Source organism: Lutra lutra, chromosome 1, assembly GCF_902655055.1.
Source record: "Lutra lutra chromosome 1, mLutLut1.2, whole genome shotgun sequence".
In the NCBI taxonomy this organism is placed as follows: Eukaryota; Metazoa; Chordata; class Mammalia; order Carnivora; family Mustelidae; genus Lutra; species Lutra lutra.
Genome location: NC_062278.1, coordinates 207,167,976 through 207,187,534, shown reverse-complemented (window position 1 = coordinate 207,187,534; position 19,559 = coordinate 207,167,976). Strand labels below are relative to the sequence as shown.

Here is a 19,559-nt window from a genome sequence, read left to right as displayed (position 1 = left end):
TTTTCTTGAAGCGATTTGATAAGATACCAGAGGAGAGCAAGACCGTTGATCCTGCTTCCCTCTGCCATCTTTACTGGAAAACCCATACTAATGTTTCTTAGATTTCACAAGGGTTTCGAAACCATTAAGCACGGCTTCAGCTTGGAAAGCCCCAGAAATGGTGATGTTGATGTATCGTTGGCTTTACTGTGAGCAGGGGCATATTGGTCACTTCCTGCTCATGGGTGCTTCACAGAGCAATGATGACATTTCAGCACAGAAGGGTGTTGGGGACCCTGAGGAGGCCAATATCAGCAGAAGGATCTGGACCAACACCAGCCTGGAGGGGACTGAGTAGAGAATGAACAAGGATAAACTAGGATGAACAGATCTGGACAAGGAATGAAGGCTGCCTGAGAAGAGGGAGAGTATATAGTTAGACCAACATGTGGGGTTCAGGATGGGTTTATGGTTTTTAGTGTAAGGAGAGACCAGAGCATTTCAATATTGTGAAGAACGCAGTTGAGGTTGGAACTGACGGTCGGAAACAGTTGCCAGAGGTCAGACAGAGTGTGGTCCAGAGGGCAGGAGGAGAAATGAGCCTCTGCTCTCCAAGGAGAAGCTCTGTCCACGGAGGAGGAAGGAATGGAGATGCCATGATGACATTTGGAGCTGGATGCCAGGGAGCGGAGAGAGTTCTGAGAAAAGCAGGAGATGAGGTCACCTCCTGAGCAGAAGTGAATGTGGTGGCGATGGGAGTATGAAGGCACTAGAAGAGTTTTAGGGGGCTTGGAGTAGCCAACGGAAGACAGGAGAAGGTGACAATTTGGGACACTCAGAAGAGTGACTGGGGAAATGAGAAAAGTCTCTGGAGGCTAGCTGAGCCTGGAGACCACAAATTAGTGATGGATCTTCTCTTTGTGGCTAAGTGGTTTTAACCAGCTATCCTCAGAAACACATACTGGGAGAAAAATTGGAAGGGAGAAGCAGATGGATGGGTTGATCTAAGGCAGGGCTTTAAGGGAGAGCAGGGTATAGATCAGAGTGTGGCTAAGTGATAGACTAGGCTCTCAGTGAGACGGGAGGGGTGTGACTACCCAAGACTCTCGCAGGCAGAGCTAGAAGACTGAAGGAAAGAGAACAACCAATGGTGGGAAGTGGATGGAGGGAGGAGGGTCAGAGGGGTGGGCGCTGTCATCAGGAAAATGAGCTATTTCATTTTAAGGGTTCAGTGGTGGATCAGTGTTAACAGACCTGAGTAAAGTTGAATTAATGAGTCCATGAAAGTGATGACCTGGGAGCTGAATCGGGGTCAACTAGGGCAGGTAGGTCTCCAGGGGTGTGGAAGAAACTGGGGTGAACAGAAGCCTGTTATCCATGGTACACAAGGCTAAAATGAAAGAAGAGGGCCATCAGGCTAGTGGTGGAGCAAAAGGTGACACAGTCAGAGAGGTGGGGACTGAAGGGGTCTCCTACATACCCAGGAGCAATGGTCAGCAAGTGGCACTGGGGCCAGAGATGTCACCTCCTGACCCCCAAGTCTGAGGTAGGCATGAGAAGGAAGGAGTATCCTCAAGAGACAAGAGATGCTAGGAATGTTCTGGAATGAGTGAAGGATGTCAGAAGGAGCAACTGTCCTGGAGTTCAGGTTCCAGAGGTGCAGAGGAAGAGAATGGGGAGAGAGGAAACATTGAGAAATGAGCCAAGGGCAGAGGAAGCACAAAGGAGAATGTTGATGGGAACCAAGACAAGGTACAGGACCTGAGCAGTTGAGCAGGATGGGGGCATGATCGCAGTACCTGGTCTCCTGTGTTCCAGAAAGTTCCATCCTGACAGGCCACAGGTAGATGGTGGACAAGACAGTCAGAGAGGGTTGGGGTGCTGCAAAGTGTATCATTCTCCAGCAAGCAAAGGGCTCAAGACTCTAGAGATGGATGCCCTCCTTCCAAGGCTGTGTTGACTCAGCTCCTTCAAGATGGGATGTGGTGTAGAGGAAGTTGTATTAGAGGAAATGTCTCTGAGAGATTGCAAGGGAGTCGGGAGAAGCTGGGAAAACCACCAGATCACAAAGCAGAATTGGCGCCAAGTGAAGAAGAGAGGAAGGGTGCTAGGCTGGGGGAAAGAGCCAGCCAAAGTCACCATCAGAGCCCACCTCCCAGCACTGGGCCTGTCCCCATGTCCCTAAGAGGGTCACTGGCTGGAGCAGCCCTTGGTAGGCATGGCCTTGGCATGAATGCGAGGATGTGTTTCAGGATGCAGCAGCTGGGACCCTCAGTCACTCTGCTCCCTTCAGAGATGAAGAGATCCTTCCCCATGGCCATACCAAGACACAGTAACACACGAATGTCAAAGGCAACACTACTCAAATTATGTTCTGCAGAGCCCTTGGCCCATAAATAACTGTCTGAGAATAAAAAAGGGGGTTCCATGATCAAAGAGCTTTGGGAAACACTGCAGACTGTTGGGGCCAATTCCACGTTAAAACCCATTAAACCCCTAGGGCCCGCCTGGGCCTACTTAGCTATAGTGACTCCATGCCTAGGTAGCCATTTTGTTGTTTAATAAATGCGTCAGCAGTTACTGATACCAGTTCCGGGTAACCGTTACTAAAACACACAGGTAGGAGACATCCAATCAGCCAAAGCCACATACGTAGAGGTCTGCAGTTGTGCCTTATAAAGCTAGCCTATAAGACCAAAGAGGGGTCGCTCTCTTTGGAGGCGGCCCTGGCCGGTCAGTCTGACTTCTAATGCTTGGCATAGAATAAAGCTTTACATAACTTTCACTTTGTCTCAGTCTTGTTCTTTTGATAACGGACCCAACACAGACCTTCCCTTCCTCATGGAAGATCACCGTGCTTATTAGCACATTAAGAGTTCTGAGAAGTCCTGTAGTAAAGACACTTACTTACAATTTTTTTAGTTTTGCTCTTTTTCAAACGTACTTGGGCAAAGTCTCCCCCCCACCAGATTTTCTCTTTTACACTTTTTTAGCACACTGTGTAATGAATAGAGCATGCGCCAAGAGAGGCTTTTTTAGATACAGGTAACAATTTTTCTTTCAGTAAGTACATAGAAAATCTGTTTCAGGGTTGATTATCAGTACGATCGTATTTTGAAAAGATCATTCCCCCTTTGCTGCCCTCCCAGGAAGGCCAGCTACTGGGATGACCGAGCACTGAGACCGAGGGTTAGTCATTAGGCAGTTGGTGGGAGAAAATGTGGGAGCAGGACAGACACCCTCAGAATGCTGAAAATTACAACACATGGATACTTGCCCTTTTCATCTACCACTCAATGCCAAACAACTAATCTGACAGAAAGCAGGCATCTAAAAGCAGTTTTTGCACATTTTTCATTAAGAAGTGGTGCTATTTAAAAATTATAATAGCTGTTCTTTGTGAATATCACTATTATAGATTATTTTTTCTGTACTTCCCAATTTTTCCGTAATGTAATATTTTCAAATAAAACTTAGATAGATAGATAGACAGATATATAATCTGAGAGCACTGATATTTGAAGAAGTCAGTTTAAAGGATAGATTAAATTATGATAATTCTAAAATTTTGAATACCCATTTTCTCAGTATCAAGTTAGATCCCTGAGAAATTCGCCATGTTAGCAATTCATCATCCAGGGATGCTGGCAGCCTTTCACTGAGCTAAGTTCAATCTTGGCTATCTGTCAACCTGCATCCAGTCGAGAGACAGAAATCACACCAGTAACATGAACAAAGAGCATTTACTATGAAGAATTCCTAACTAGTAATAGGGAACTAGCTATAGGACCAGCAGACATAAGGAGCCGTCTCTAGGCTAAGACAGAACACCCAGACGCTTTGAACACACTTGGAAGGTGCCTTCCTTCCCAAGGCTGAGCCTCAGACCTTGTTGGAGACGGTGCGAGTACAACCTACTGGGCTGTGTGCTTTCCAAGCTCCCTGGTATAAGGACTTAGTAAAACAAGAAAAGAATGAGATCGTGAGCGTTAATTATCAGGCCTAATCCCGCGCTGCCCCTACACACACCTGTCACCATGTTTTCTCAGACCCTCTGACACAAAATGTGAACCCCTGAACTATCCCGGCCCTTCCCACCCTCCTTCCTGCTTTGCTTTTCTCCACAGAACATCCCTCCTCCTACCCTGCCACTTACGAACTCTTTGCCTACATGGTTCACCCAGACAGGCACCTGCCAGGCACGCTGTAACAAAGGTGACTAGCTGACCCGATGAACTGAATGAAGGAATGATCTCCGAGTACAGGAGAATAAGAGCTATAGCTTCTTAGTTTCTTGGGCTGAAATTGGGGTTGAATTATGGTGGAAAAGAAGAACTCAGACCCTCGCAGGCAAGGTCTGTGAGCCACAAGCGGAAGTCACAGAATGCGGTAAGCTTTCACCAACAATGAAGATCCTATTACGGTTCCTGATAGCAGAACGGTAATAAAACATTCCTCTTGCCTCCACTTCAGGCCTCTGAGCCATTCCATCCTACCCATTTAGAAGTTTCTAGAATCCCAAGGCCGTGGAGAGTGAATACAGAGTATAGTGATTATAGGGAACAAAACTGTGTCATAAACATCCAACTTGCTACCAGGACACATCTTAACAGTTCGCACCACTCAAAGAAGCGGTAGTTACATGATGGGACAGAGGTGTTAGCCAACATCCCAATGGCAATCCTCTTGCAATCAAAATACAACAAATCAATACGCTGTAGACCTTAAACTTATACAATGGTATGTGTCAATTATCTCTCAATTTTTAAAAAAGTGGGGGGGTGAAGGACCCCATGGCCTGAGGCTGGGTAAGCAGAAAGTTGGGGAATTGAGCCAAAATAACATAATACTGAAAGCGAAAGCCATTGATATCGGGAAGTTAGGGGCGGTCCTGAATTTCCAGTGTTTTTCCTGGGGAACTTCAAATCTCATAGAATTCTGTGACATGCATGAGGTCCTGCCTGCTGCTGTTTTCCTCCATTTAACCATGCAGGGTGTGTGTGTATATCCACGGGGCTTTCCCTGATTCCGAGTTGACTTGACTGTCATCCTCTTGCCCAGCGTGGACCAGTGAGCAGGTGGCAATAAGGCATGAGCCTTACTGAGCATCCATCACTTACTCAAGGTCCTGGGGAGGAGAGGGTGGGGCTGGTGTGGCTCCGAACAGCCCAACCCAGGGAGGGAAAGCCCCGGGTGGATGGTCTATGGGTCCCAGGGCTGTGCCGCCTCCAGTGGGCAGTGACCTCCCACTCACCTACAGAAGCCCGTGTGGGGGTAGGGGGAGGGGGACGGCGCATGTCCTTGCTGGGAAGCGCGCACCGCCCAGGTTCCCACCGACGCCAACCCTGTGCGGAGGACAAACGTCATCTTTGAGTTAAATTTAACACTCAACTGAATTTTCTTCTGGGCCCTTTTCATGTTTGTTTTTGCCTTTCTTTTAATAGTTTGCTTCTATTTCCATCTTCACGGGTCCATGTTCTGAGTTCAAAGCTACCTCAGACACGTCTCTGGCGTTCGTTAACAGGATGTCCTTGAACCAGGTCTGTGAGTGCTAAACCACTGTGCAGTGGGGTGGCCCCAAATTAGGTCAGTCACGGGTCCCGAGAGCGGATCTGGGAGAAGTTCATAGGGACTTCCCTGCTGTTTGGTGTTCCTCTTCTCCCTTCATCCTTCTTCCAAGCCACCCTCCCTGCCTGGTTCCTGCCCCCTGACGACCCCCTGCTTCCTCCCTCCACTCTGAAATCTGGACTCCTCCAGCTTCCTTTCTCTCCAACCTCAGACCTCCCCCTTCCCCCACCGCAGTCCTGGGCGGGGAGTTCTCCCCACCGGCTCTGTAGCCCAGACTTGACCCACCCCCAACCTCCATGGAATTTTCTGGGATCTTCTGGGAGCAGGGGCAGCGCTTCACGGCTTGCTTAACTCCTGGCTTTCCTCACAACATTTTTGTTAAATCCCATAGCAACCCCCCACTCACGGAAATCTAGCCTCTCTGCACCAGCTCTCTTCCCAAGTGACACCACTCTGTGGCTTCCTTTGTTCCCAGATCCTCTCTTGGGACGCCCCCCCTCCACCAGGGTCTCTCAACCATTCACTGTGGTTCTCCCCGAGCCTTCTAGATGCCCTACAGATACACAGAGTGGGCTTCTGCCCTGGGGTCTGCACACAGAGCTCCCACAGGACACTTTCCCCTCCACTGCTGGCTGTCACCCACTCAGAAGTGTCCTGCTGTCACCCCACCTTGTATCACTAGGGAGCAGTGACAAGTCAGTTCCCTTATCTGGGACAGCCAGGAGGACTCCTGTCTAAAGGCCAGGGGGAAATCAAAGGCGGGGTCCAGGGGGAACCGGGAGGAGAAAACAACTTCCTGGTTTCTCTCAGAGGCTTGAGAAACACTGTAGGGGTCCGGAGAAGCTTTCAAGTTGTTTTCTTTGGGTTAGTCCCTGAAACCGTGACCAGTGACTTGTGGTGTAGAGCTCCCCAGGGCTTAAACAGTGGCTTCTCTTGCCCCCAAAGTCAGGACCGGGGCTGCTCAGAAGAAAGCCGGTCTCTCAGGGGCCCCAGGCCATTCCCACGGCAGCTCGGATGGTGGGTTGGGAGGCTGTGTCCTGCCCCCCTGGAACGCTGTCAAGGGGTAAGTCATCTCTGTATTTAACCAGTGACGTCTATGTTGATGCTGGGGATGGTTTCACTTTTGCAAACCTTTGTTTCTGTCCTTGGAGAGAAGAACTCGGCCAGCCTGTCACAGGAAGCTATCTGCCAGGGTGAACAGACTTTTTGAACACGTAGGAATTAGGACTGATACTTATTTCAAGACACTAAACGGCGCTGCTTGGCTCTCTTTGATGGTGCGTTTCCTTAAATATTATCTTCAGATAGGCAAACCGTATTTCTACCAGGAGAATTTAAGTTCTGTGAAGAGGTGTAATGCTTACTTTAATTTCCCCAGTGGTATTAGCGCATGGTCCAGTACGTGACGGCTTAACAAGGAGGTATTTACAGCAGCCGCTCTCAGCAGGTGCAGATGCATCAGAGAAATGTTTATTTTCTGAGCTGTAGACCTACTCTAGGTAAAATGAACCACCAGCAAAGAGACAGGTGGTTTCACGGTCACTAATTCCATTTTTATTTTCCCACTCCAGGACCACCCAGCTGTATGAAGGAAAATAATCTTGCCGGTCCGTGCGGGGCAGCCTGAAGATGGATAATTACACGTCAGCCCCCGACGATGACTATGACGTCCTCATCGAGGATGACGTGAATAGCGGCGAAGTAGAACAGTGCGACCCCTATGACCCCAAGGTCCTGGCGGCCCGCGTGGTTCCGCAGCTCTCCACCGCCGTGTTCCTGGCAGGTCTCCTGGGCAGTGTCTGGGTCGTGCTTATCCTGGTGAAACATAAAGGACTCAAGCACAGGGAAAATATCTACCTCCTAAACTTGACCATTTCAAATTTGTGTTTCTTGCTGGCCCTGCCATTCTGGGCCTACACTGGGACACACGGGGGGGTTCTCGACAACCCCTTCTGTAGAATTCTAGTGGTACTGTACTCCATAGGCCTGTACAGTGAAGCGTTTTTCAACGTCCTCCTGACCGTGCAGAGGTACCTGGAGTGTTTCCCCGTGAGCTTGCCCTCCACCACCCGGACAGCACGCTGGGGCTTGGTCTCAAGTGTTCTGGCGTGGGTCCTAGCCGCTCTGGTCATTTTGCCCGAATCCGTGTTTTACAAAGCTCGGATGGAAAGCCAGACATCCAAGTGCTTCTTCGGACGACCTCACTTCCTGCCGGCAGAGGAGACATCCTGGAAGCGTTTTCTGACCTTAAAGATGAACATTTTGGGACTTCTTTTTCCACTGTGCGTTTTTGTCTTTTGCTACGCGCGAGTGAGAAAAATACGAGGGTCTGGGGAGAGGAGGTCTGGACGTTCTAAGCTTGTTTTTGCCATAATGGCTCTTTTCCTTCTGATGTGGGGACCCTACAATATCGCCCTTTTCCTCTTCACTTTCAAAGACTCTTTCTCCCTGCATGACTGCAAAAGTGACTACAACCTGGACAGGAGCGTTCAGATCCTGAGAATTGTCGCGGCCACCCACTGCTGCGTCAACCCCCTCCTGCACACGTTCCTCGACCCCACATTCAGAAGACACCTCTGCCGCCCTTGCTCGGTGTGCAGTGGCCGTCCGCTTCAGTCCAGGGAGGAATCTACACGAGAGGCATCCAGAGAAGGACACGACCATTCCATTCCCCTCCAAGCTAGTGTAAACTAGCTTCTGTCTAAGGCAGCACAAATAAACATTGATTTTTGTAACATTGCCCTGTTTTGCGTTTTTTTTTTAATGCATTTGTGTATAAAACAGGATACACGAAGAAAAGCGGGGAGGTGAACCAGCATTTTCCAAGCACCGAATTTGTCTCAGGTGTTGTGGAAGGCTGTTTGCTAACCTGAGCCCCTTTGCACCTCAATACTTGACCATGGGTGTGGATGGAATGTGTCTCATTTCGCTAAGGAGGGAACTGAGGCATGGATATTTGTCTAGGTTCATGCAGCTGGAAAGTGGCAGGGATGGGACACAAACGTGAGTGCCACTCGCTCCAAAACCTAGGCTTTGTCCCAGCATGCCAAAATTCCAAAAATCAGGCAAGGAAACAGGAGAAATGTATACGTACCCTTAAAACCAATCAGACCACATTCGAAATCAGAAGCAACCTATTCATATAGAAGTAATTATCTAGGCACATTTTCTTGCAGGTAGTTGAAAGAACTAGCTAGCTGGAAACTATGGATAAAGAGGTAGAAGGGACTTGCTCTGTGGAATTTGCTGTCTCCTTGGCTACTTGCTACATGAATAATCTGGGTGAAAATAACTCCAGGTGAGAATATTCTAGGAATTGAGAAAACCTCATTCAGTACAATCTGAAGTGGAATCTGCTAAGATGAGTTGTAATGGATGGGGGTTAAAACATGTGTTGGGCAGGAAAATGGCTTCGTTGGACAAATTTACAAAATGTGGGAAAATGAGAAAATCAATGGTTATTCGTTGGTGGTACTCTGTAGAAAATACTGGAATTTACGATGTGCATTAAACTGGTTGTGCCTGGGTGTCTCAGTTAAGCATCTGCCTTCTGCTCAGGTCATGATCCCAGGGTCCTGGGATCGAGCCGGGCATCGGGCTCCCTGCTTGGCGGGAGGCCTGCTTCTCCCTCTCCCACTCCCCTTGCTTGTGTTCCCTCTCTCGCTATGTTTCTCTCTGTCAAATAAATAAATAAAATATTTTTTAAAAATAAAATAAATGAAGTAGGCCCAATGCCCAGCGCAGAGCCAGATGTGGGGCCTGAATTCATAACCCTAAGATCAAGAGCAAGTGTCAGAGACTTAACTGACTGAGCCACCCAGGAGCCCTAGCAGGATAATACAATTTTTTGTAAGTTAAGTTGCAAAAATGCGATCTCTGTTCTCATGCAAACTTGTATCAAACATATTTCCTGGGGGCCCCTGGGGGGTCAGTCAGTTAGGCATCTGATTCTTGGTTTCAGCTCAGGTCCTGATCTCAGGGTCGTGAGATCAAGTCAGCTTGGGATTCCCTCTATCCTCTCCCTCTGCCCCTCCCGCTCACGTTCTCTCTCTCTCTCTCCCTCTCCCATTCTCTCTCTCTCCGCCCCCATAAATAAATAGATCTTTTTAAAAAAATGTTTTCTGAACTTAGCCATGATTTTTAGACCTCTGTGCAAGGACAAAATACATTTCCCTCTTTTAAAATCAGTTTGGGCAACTGGAGAGCTTTCGTTTTACCTCCAGTGGGGGGCGCTCTGCAATCCTCCATGCCACGCTAGAAGGTAAACATCAAGTGGAGAATCTAGTAGAACTCTGTAAACGTCTCCCAAGTGATAAATACGCACGAGTAGTGTCTTACACTTGCAGGCAGGTCTCAGTGTTTGACAGCACCTTTTGTGAACAAGACATTTTTGAAGACGAATGATGTAAAATTTCTCCACGGATCAGCTTTAAGGGACGAAATGTTGGAATCAACTTCAGTAATGGGAAATATCAGTTTTGAACCTCAATTAAACAGAAGTTACCCCCCTAACTTCCACTCTTCTCCTTAGTAGGCCTGTATCACGCACAAGAAATTATACTCCAATTATGAGCTGGTACTGATACCGCCCATTCCAGCCCAACCCAGTGCTTCCACCTCGCCTTCTCCATTCCGTATTTCTGTCCTCTTTTCTTTCATGGTAACTCTAGGTCCCCAAAAGCATCCACGCATTTACTCATTTCCTCAATCATACATGCACACGACAGTGTCCAGTGTTGCTACACCCATATTGCTCAGAATCACGGGTAGACGGATATAAGGGTGATAGAGAGTGGTATGCAAACTAGTCCTAAAGATATGGCCTGGAGGAGAGGAGATGATGCTATCACGGGGCGTGGGAGCGTGACTGATGTTATGAGATTCAGCAGCGGTCTCCCTGGAGGGCATCTGTGCTCAGACATGAGTGATCCTCCCCTAAGAATCCGGCATCTGCTCTATCTTCTGTGTCTGTGGTGCCTGGGCGGCTATGCAGGTGGGGTCCTGCCTACGCACCCTAATGAGGGAGACATTGGACCTGAAATCCAGCCCATGTTGCTGAGCAGACCGTGCTCCCAAGCAGGAACCTGTACACACCCTGGGAAAGAGGTACCTTCCCTGGCCTTCATACAGGCTGGCAGGGCCGTCCTCTGACTGCTCTCTGGCCAGGCACCATGAAATTCTGATGCATTTTCCTTGGGCCATTTCTCTGTCCCCTGTCCTGTGTGTGGGCATGGTCTGCAGCCAGGACAAACAGGGAAGGGGGTTTTCTCCACCTGGAACCAAGCTCGGGGGCAGAGAGAATTTGAGGAGCCAGGCAGAGGCAGCTGCAAGCCAGAGCAGGGCTGGTGAGGTCTGGCCAGGGGGTAGAGAGCGCAGAGAAGCTACACAGGGTAGAAACCATGCAGAAGGCAAGGCTCCGGGCTTTCCCTTGAAGCCTGTGAGGAGTCAGGGGTCGGAGGAAGTGAAAGCAGGGACACCAAACCGAGGCCACCCTCCTTTCAGCGTGAAAAGGAAGTGGGGACCAAAGGTCACGTGGCAGCCCAGGGCTTGGGCTAGGTGGGATGCCCCCCGAGTGGGAGGAGAGAGGAGCATCCGGGAAGTTATAAAACTGAAATGTGCAGATTTCCCACTTCTGCGAGAATTCATGAGTGCGAAACTCGAAGACAGTTGACCGCGGGTGCAGTATCGGGGTTTGTGTGTCCCTGAAGATCTGAGACGCACAGAAGGAGGGATGTTGCTCTTGGCTAAGACAAAGTGCACGCGTTGGTTCCTTCTCATGACTGGAGGCTTTGACCGCCATCCCAGCCAAGCTGAAGCAAAGGAGCTGGTGGGCTGTTTCTTCTCTTCCTCCATCTGTCCCTGCCTTACCCTGGATTCTCCACATCATCTTTCTGCAGCAACACCCTCCCTTAGGACTCAGCATGCTATGGTACCCATCTCCTGCTCTGCAGAGGGCTCAGGGTCCCACTCCGAATTTCCATAGGTTCCTGGGACCTCACCCTCTTCTGACCCCCTCCCTGTCACCCACATCCTTCTGCTCCCTCATTACTGGTCTCCACCACCTTTCATTCCAGAAGTTGCAATCCGCTCCCCACATGCTCTCCCCACGGGCAGACCCTGTCCTGATGGGGGATGGCCAAGATGTGTCCAATCATTGATAGGTATTAGGTGTCCGGGATAAAGTATCTGGCCAGCAGGAGCAGGAATTGTCTCCATGATGACATTTTCTTTTAGAATCTGAGAGGCTGAGTTCCTGGGGCCCATGTGTCCTCTCTGAGTGGATTTTCCACCATCTCCACATTTCCCTCACCTGCAGTCAACTCTAAGTTCCCTTATTCATCTAGGAGAGTGAGTCAACTTGATTGAGTTGGCTCCAAACTCTCACTCTCATGGTAGAGGGCTCACTTTTCTCAAACCCCGTGGCCACCTACGACCATTTCTTAACATACCCTCTGCTTCCATCCTAAAATTCAAACTCAACTTCACCCATTTATTTCATTCTGGCCCGGGGCACCTGGGCGGCTCAGTGGGTTAAAAGCCTCTGCCTTTGGCTCGGGTCATGATCCCAGGGTCCTGGGATCGAGCCCCGAATCGGGCTCTCTGCTCTGCGGGGAGCCTGCTTCCTCCTCTCTCTCCCTCTGCCTGTCTCTCTGCCTACTTGTGACCTTTCTCTGTCAAATAAATAAATAAAATCTTAAAAAAAAAAAAGAATATTTCATTCTGGTTCAAACACTAGAAATGACCTGCTTCAGGCCACAGTGTTCACAACCCAGTGGGACTGTCACTTTGGTTGGAAGAAGCAGGTGACTTCTCACACCCACGACCACAGCAGAATGGTGATTTGCTCATCTTCTCTACATTTCGTGACTGTGAACCTGATGTACAGATGTTCCTGTGTGTTCTGCTGACAGCACTAAATCTCAGAAAAGAGATGGACCAGAGCCTTAGGGTTGAAATAAATGAAGGTACAGCCTCAGGCACAGAAGTGAAATAGAGTCCTATGGCCAAGATGTTCACTGCTCCTTCCCACCGGACATCATATATCCACCTCCTCAACTTCGCAGCCACCCGACTGATTTAGGGCAATGAAGTGACGGGAATGACCATGCTGTCGATCTACAGAAGCTCTAAAAATTACGGTGAGGCACCCCTCCCCGTCTCTCTTTCAGCCCGGGTCTCAGAACAAAGACATGAGCGAAAGGGTCACTGGCAGAAAGACACGGGTGTGAGGCAGGAACAAGAGATTGCTGTGTAAGCTGCTAGGATTTTGATAGAACTTAGCATGAGCTGAAGGCCAGAAAGCGTTTTTCACTGGCGGGGCTTTAATTTCTCCTTTGTATTTTATTTATACGAGAAGGTTCATACTGTCCAAATGTTATGCTTTGCGGGGCTAGTATTGTAATGAACATGACAACAGCATCAAATGTTGCTCCCTGAAAAACGTTCTCAAGTTAGTGAGGAGGGACGGCGTATCTGGGCCATAATTCACAGTAGCAAAAAGTGAGTTTCCATCCGAAGCCTGGGGGACCCTAATACATGTCCTTTCCTGGCAGATTTCAGAGACTGGTGTAGGCTGCAGCAAAGCTACCTACCCATTGGTGGTGGTCAATGCTGGCCACCCTTGTCTGGCGGCTGCTTTGTCTTCACCCGCTTGGCATGAGTTTGCCTATTGGGTCCAGTGAGCCAATGGAAAAACTGAAAGCCAGAGAATGTTCCCTTCTTGAGGAAGAGTTAGCAGTCTGAGAGAGCTGATACCTGCCCACCACTGAGCTCCAGTTTCTGGAAGAAAGTCTGCTTTAGCAGCCGAGACCCTGTCATATGGTTCTCTCATGGGTCAGAAGTAAAACCCTGGAGAAGAAAGCCACAGGGGAGGCACACTTCAAGGACAAAGCATGGGTCCTCGACACGGCGGGGGAAGGAAGCTGAAGAGGAGGATGAGTGGAAGCTGAAGGAACGGGGTTCGAGGAGCGGCCCCGGGCTCGGGGAAAGAGATCCGGAAACCCTGAGAAGCTTGGTGGTTTGGGAGGGCATGGGTGTCCTTTTCCAGAACCACTCAGGAGAGAGAACAGGTTAGAACCCAGTCATAGTGAGATGCAGAGAGAATGAGAGAGTGGCCTGACCAGCCCACTCTGCTTGCTGAAGGAAGAGAGGGCAGCCTGCCTGAACCGTGCTCTCCAGAGCTGGGCCAAGGAAAGTGGGGGAAAAACAACTGAATGGAGGTTAGCCGGAGGTGGGGGGACAATAAGGCCAGTCAGAAGACAAAGGGACAGAAGGCTGTTACCTCTCCCTATGATGCCTGTATTACTTGTACATTCGCTGTACCGACGTAATTTATTTAAAATACCAAACACTCAAAAATCTTTGTGATATCCAGTTTCTTTCACATCTTAGGATGCCTTCATTCCTACTCCCTATTCCCTGCCCCCTGCCCTAGAAACACACACATACACAAGCACACACACAAACAACCATGTAAACAACGAGCCGATGCCCTTGGGGAAACCAGCTACTGGGCCTGTCCTTTGCTTCCAAGAGCCTGTGGGACAGAGGAGGCATAGGACCTGGAAAATGCAGAAGGAGCGGTCCAGCTGGCCCAGCACCTGACCAGACCCATGATTTCAGCATAAAATCTAGAAAAGATGAATGATGCATTACAAGGAATGAAAATTGACAGCCTTTCTCATTTTATTTTATTGAGAGGATGACAGCACGGGGTTGGGAAAGCAGATGACTGGCCAGGGTGGGAGAAGGCCCAGCGCCCCCGGGAAGGGCCGGGAGCAGCAAGGGGCTGAGGCGCCTCAGGAAGTGAGGCCAGGCCATCTTCTGGCGGATTTTATCTACTCAGGAAGGTGCAGGCTTCCAGAAGTGCTGTGGGACACACAAAAGCAGGAGAGTCAGAAACCGATTTCTTTTTTTTTTAACCAAGATATCAGTCAAGGAGGGTACTGAAACACAGACCTTCCCCTGCCTTCTCCCACCAATCTGCGGCCCGTGCTTGCTCACCTTGGCCCTCCAAGCCTCCTCCTGATGGTGGCCCCTTGGCTCTGGGCCTCACTAACCAGGGTGACTTCCTGTCCTCGCCTGAGCGACACAGGCCCCACCCCCTTTTGCCTCTAACTGACTCAACTGTCACAGTCAAGTTCACAAGGCACAGATGGTCCTCGGATGGGAGCCGTCAATGCCCCGTCTTCATGCAGATCTGTCCACAGCGGCGGTCACCTCCTTGTGCCCTCGGGCACTGACAAATACTCCCTGAGGCCTGCTTGGTGTGAGGCACTGTGCTGAGTGCCAAGGTTCCTGCAGGGACACACGGGCCCTGCCCTCAAGAGGCATACACCCTGGGCACCGGAATAGCCCTGCAGCCTCTTTCTCAGAACAGAGTCCTCGAACCACCTGATCACAATTGCCCTGCTAAAGAGCGGTGGCAGTATTGACTTTGGGGCCCGGGGAACCCTTGGTTGGCTGAGCTGTCCTCTGCTTTGTTCGGCAGCAACCATGGCTGCTGCCCACAGACACCAACTGCACCCTCCTATGTTGTAAGAATCAAAAATACTTCCAAACACAGCCCAGTGTCCCCTCGGTGGGCGGGGTTAGGGAGGACACAGCGCCTAGCTGTGAAGGACTGATACTAGAGCTTCTGGGCCCCACCCCACCCCGGGGCCCCCACCACCCCGATGTCTCCAGCTGTCGATGAGGTCCCAGGAACCAGATTCTGGGCGACCCCATGCATAGGCCAGGTGGTGCACATTGTAGTGTTAGAATCACCTCCTGGGGTCTTACGACACTCAGCAGTATCTTACACGTGTTCTTCAAGGAGCAAATCATTTTTCAATGCATTTTCCTGGCTAAGATGCTTTCTAAGACTTTGTATTTTCCATGGCTGGCATTTACAGTAACTGTCCGGAGACCAGCATTTGTCCTTTCTGAATACATAAGTGTTTACACACACACATACATGTATGTGCATGTACATGTGTATAACCATATATACATATAGCTCCATACATGTACACATACTTCGTTCTACTGGATAAAATGTATCATCGGTTTCTAAAACCCAGGACGGGCACTCAGCATTACAAAAATTGAGCATATTACTACTGCCTGATTTTTCCCTAAGTCTTTCATCTTGTCAGTGACACTGTAACTTCCCAAGGCAGCAGGAAAGCACATGGCCATGACTTTTTTATTCCCATCTTCACTCCTAAAATGCCACCCAGCCCAGCAATCTCGCCACCCTTCCCGCGTGCCGGCTTCCCCGGGGTGTCGCACTTACGGGAGCTCGAGCACTGTCTCAGATTACCAACGGCCGTGACGTATGCTGATCCCAAATACTCTTGATACGTGTTTTTGCCCTGGAGTCTGGCCAGGCACTCCGTGTTGTCATTGAACAGAAGGTTTTTGGTCTCAGACTGGAACAAGCAAAAGTCTCTTGGGCACTTCTCGCCGTTTCTTCCAAACTGATTCTGTAGTAACAAGGCAGACAGTAAGAGAGTGGCCGAGGGAAACAGGAGAATGTAGGACAAAGACACCTCTTCCATCCAGGCTCAGCCCTGGGAAGCCCACAGAATGAAAGGAGCTGAGTTCTGGATGCCTTCCACCGCTTGGCTGAGCCCCACCCTGCCCCATGTCCACCAGCGGTCTGTGCTCCACAGGTGGCAGACACACCGGGTAGAGACTGGGCCCCTCCCTACTTCTGATCTCACCTCCTGCCATCTTTCCCTCCTTGTCCATCTGTGGCCTCTTCCCGTAAAATCTCTGGGTGGCTAGGTGACAGCTGAGGATTTCTGAGAACTCCCCCAAAAGCTAACCACCTACAGCATTCCAAGAGGCCAGCTCTTGCAGACAGGCAGTCTGCATTGGAAATCATCTCTGTCCTTGATCAGGTCATTGCCCTGGGCGGGTGGGTCATTCAGCCTCATCCGCGGGGCGAGAGCAACACACCTCGGTGATGAACCCCCTCTTACCAGCACCAGTGAGCATGCCACAGTGAGGTTACTGTACCCATTATTACCATTCTAGGGCCACCATCTTTAAATCACACCTGGACATGAGGTGTTCTAACACAAAATCTAGACGCTCTAAAAGAGAATCACAGACTTTAAGGAAATTGCACGGTTTCCTGCAAACCACTTCCCACAGATAGCCTTCAAACTACAGAAGTTCTGGGTGTGTTCTTTCTAGAGATCATGTGTGCAGATGCCTCTGTTTTTCCCATCACTGAGACTCTGGGCAGCTCCTCGGCATGAAACCAACTTCATGCAGAGGGACGGGAAAAATGGGCTCTGGACGGGCTGCTTCCCCTCTAGCGCTGTGACTGCCCTGCCTCGCAGCAGCCCATGCAGCTGGCAGACGGCAGGAGGCCCTGGCGATCCACACCTGTTGGTCGAGCAACACCTGCTTCAAGTGTGTTGCCTTCTCTTGCCGAGATACCACACCGTGGTTTGGAGCCATGGCCAGGTGGCACCTCTGAGCCTCCGTCACAGGCTTCCGGGTGCCATCAAGGCACAGCAGCTCAAAGTCCTCCAGCCTCAAATCCTTAGCCCAGGCCTCAGGGTTCTTGCCTGGGGAGAGAAAGGGAGGCGGCATCAGCCATGGGGCTGCCCCACTCAGTAAAGGTCCTTTCTGGGTCCACTGGCTTCTCCTGAAATGCACACATGTGGGTCACAGTGACGCAAGGGAGAGGGAAGGAAGCTGTCTGCACAAGCTATACAAACGCCAAATATAGCAGACGTCAGTGCTGTTTCCACACTAGGGGATGGGACCCAGGAATACAAGGGAGCGAAACCCTGACATGCTCTACAATGTGGACAAACCCTGAGAAAGTGATGCTCAGTGAAAAAAGCCAGTCGCTAAAGGCCACGGGATTCCATTTCTGTGAAACGTCCAGAACAGGCAAATCTACAAAGACAGAAAGCAGACTGGTGGTGGGCACCTCTGGAGGAGTGGGGAAAGGGGCAGGAGTACTTTCTGGGGTGTTCTACAGTGTTCTAGAATTGGGCTGGGCTGGTGAGTGTGGCGCTCCATGAATGTGCTAGAGATCACTGAGTCGAACATTTGGAATGAGCATATTTTTATAGCATGAATTGTATCTCAACAGAGCTGTTAATTTTTTTTTTAAAGAACGCCCTCCACTTGTGCCCTATTTTCCAGTGAGTTCTAGAAAAGAAGAAATTGTTTTCTCCTTCCTTTCATATTCAAAGGCTCTTAGTGTATAACCAGACAAAGGATAGGAACTTCTGTAAGTTTATTGAATATGTTCCATCGATTTAAAAAAAAATAGTTGTAAAATCCCGAAGAAACTTTACACCGCAATCTGACATCGCTCTAGGATAATGAGAGTACGCTTATCGTGGTAAGCACTGAGTCATGTACAGTGATTGTTAAATCACTATACTGTACACCTGAAACTAATATCACACCGTATGTTAATTACACTTCAGTAAAAAAAACCTGACATCCATCGATCCCCAGAGATCACTTGGATTAATGCTTCATAAATTTGAAGTAGAATTCTACGCATGTCTGTGTATGTGCAAACACAGATCCAATGTTCAGGCCCCTGCTTCTCTCCTTCTACCCTATCTCCCCTCAAAAAAGCAAAAACAAAAACAAACACTTTATCCGTTCTCTTGGCTCTATTTGATATTGAGATCACTCCAAGTTTTTATGTCTGCCTTGGGGGCCGAGTAGGGGTTCAGGAGAAGGCTGCAGTTTGGAGGGAGGCCAGATGGCTCAGGGTGCGGAAGCTGGCAATTACTATTCATGCTCCATTTTCGGTACCTGCCTGTGATTTTGTCCCCCCAAAGACTCCCAAGGAGTTTCCAGACAGAGGGCTCATATGGGTCTGAATGAAGGCCCTAACTTCTTTTTTTAAAACTTTGGGACAGGGAGATGGTGTACTTCTGTGGTTGACTAGACAAAGCCAGGGAGACATTTGCTACTGTGTATGGCTGGGATGTGTGTGTGTGTGTGAGAGAGAGAGAGAGAGAGAGGGAATATGGTTTCAAAATCAGTGTGACACTCAGAGACATACCACATGGCATAATTAAGTAAAGAATTTTGCAAGTAACTTGATCCAAAGCCTAGAAAAGGTTATAATAACTTCCCAATTGCAAACCTGAATACTGAGACGAGAAAGGGAAACACTTCACTTACCATTCGTGTTCTCCAAGACAGTGACGTCTTTCACAAATGCGACATCTCCAGCCCTCTCCGCCAGGCACCTAAATGTTCCAGAAAATGAGAAACTATTAGGGTTTTCATGAATATTTGTAATATAGATTCCAAAAACTGGAACTAGGGTGTAAACATGGAATAGATAAAGACAAATATTTCCAGGAACATATAATTTAAAATGGTAGCTTGGAACACATATGTTTATGAATCTTCCCTGCTTCCAGAGTCCCAGTAAAATGATATTAGTGAAATTGATGGGGTTTTGGTTTCCTTTTTATTTAACTTTAATGAGATTTTTTTAAGCTGTAAACCATGAGTCAGAGGAGGGCAGGAGGGGAAGAGAGAAGGTAGTACTGACAACTTTTGGAAGGCGGAGAGCAAACCAATGAGTTGTAATTGATCCAGCAGAGCAGAGACAGCTGTAAATGGAAGTTGGAAGAGAGGGAAGCCCAGAAGAACACTGATGTGTGCTACAGAACTCCAGAAAGGTTCATCAGTTAGAAGTACCAGGCATCACTAGAAGTACCAGGCATCACAAATCAATGAGTTGTAATTGATCCAGCAGAGCAGAGACAGCTGTAAATGGAAGTTGGAAGAGAGGGAAGCCCAGAAGAACACTGATGTGTGCTACAGAACTCCAGAAAGGTTCATCAGTTAGAAGTACCAGGCATCACTAGAAGTACCAGGCATCACAAATCTGGCTGAGACAGGAGGACTGGATAGAGTGTGTATAAACATGGCTTATGTGCCCTTCTATTCCATTTGGATGGGAGATGGCTCCGCACACCCCACCCTCTGGCAGAAGACTGAAGGCTTGTTCACAAGATATTGAA

General features: G+C 49.1%; 2 protein-coding genes across 4 annotated transcripts in view; one reads left to right on the top strand and one right to left on the bottom strand.

Moving 5' to 3' along the window:
* Positions 1–6,291: 6,291 nt before the first annotated feature.
* CCRL2 (C-C motif chemokine receptor like 2) lies at positions 6,292–8,286 on the top strand. Of its 3 annotated transcripts, none has more exons than XM_047695763.1 (2): positions 6,292–6,610; positions 7,119–8,286. In XM_047695763.1, exon 2 carries the CDS (start codon positions 7,177–7,179, stop codon positions 8,239–8,241), a length of 1,065 nt encoding a protein of 354 aa, XP_047551719.1. In that variant the 5' UTR covers positions 6,292–6,610; positions 7,119–7,176; the 3' UTR covers positions 8,242–8,286. The 3 variants fall into 3 exon arrangements, with proteins under 3 accessions (XP_047551719.1, XP_047551714.1, XP_047551726.1); XM_047695758.1 differs by lacking the exon at positions 6,292–6,610 and adding an exon at positions 6,706–6,824; XM_047695770.1 differs by lacking the exon at positions 6,292–6,610 and adding an exon at positions 6,832–6,994.
* Positions 8,287–14,208: 5,922 nt separating this feature from the next.
* The window catches only part of LTF (lactotransferrin), a 29,048-nt gene continuing 23,697 nt past the window's right edge, over positions 14,209–19,559 (bottom strand). Inside the window, exons 14-17 of the mRNA XM_047695747.1 lie at positions 18,706–18,773; positions 16,927–17,111; positions 15,824–16,013; positions 14,209–14,415 (exon numbers count right to left, since the gene is read on the bottom strand). Of these exons, the coding sequence (XP_047551703.1) occupies positions 14,381–14,415; positions 15,824–16,013; positions 16,927–17,111; positions 18,706–18,773 (478 nt within the window). The 3' untranslated portion in view covers positions 14,209–14,380. The remainder of the gene's footprint in view (positions 14,416–15,823; positions 16,014–16,926; positions 17,112–18,705; positions 18,774–19,559) is intronic.

Coding starts and splice junctions, on each gene's coding strand:
- CCRL2 (XM_047695763.1), top strand. CDS start 7,177: ATGGATAATTACACGTCAGCCCCCGACGATGACTATGACGTCCTCATC.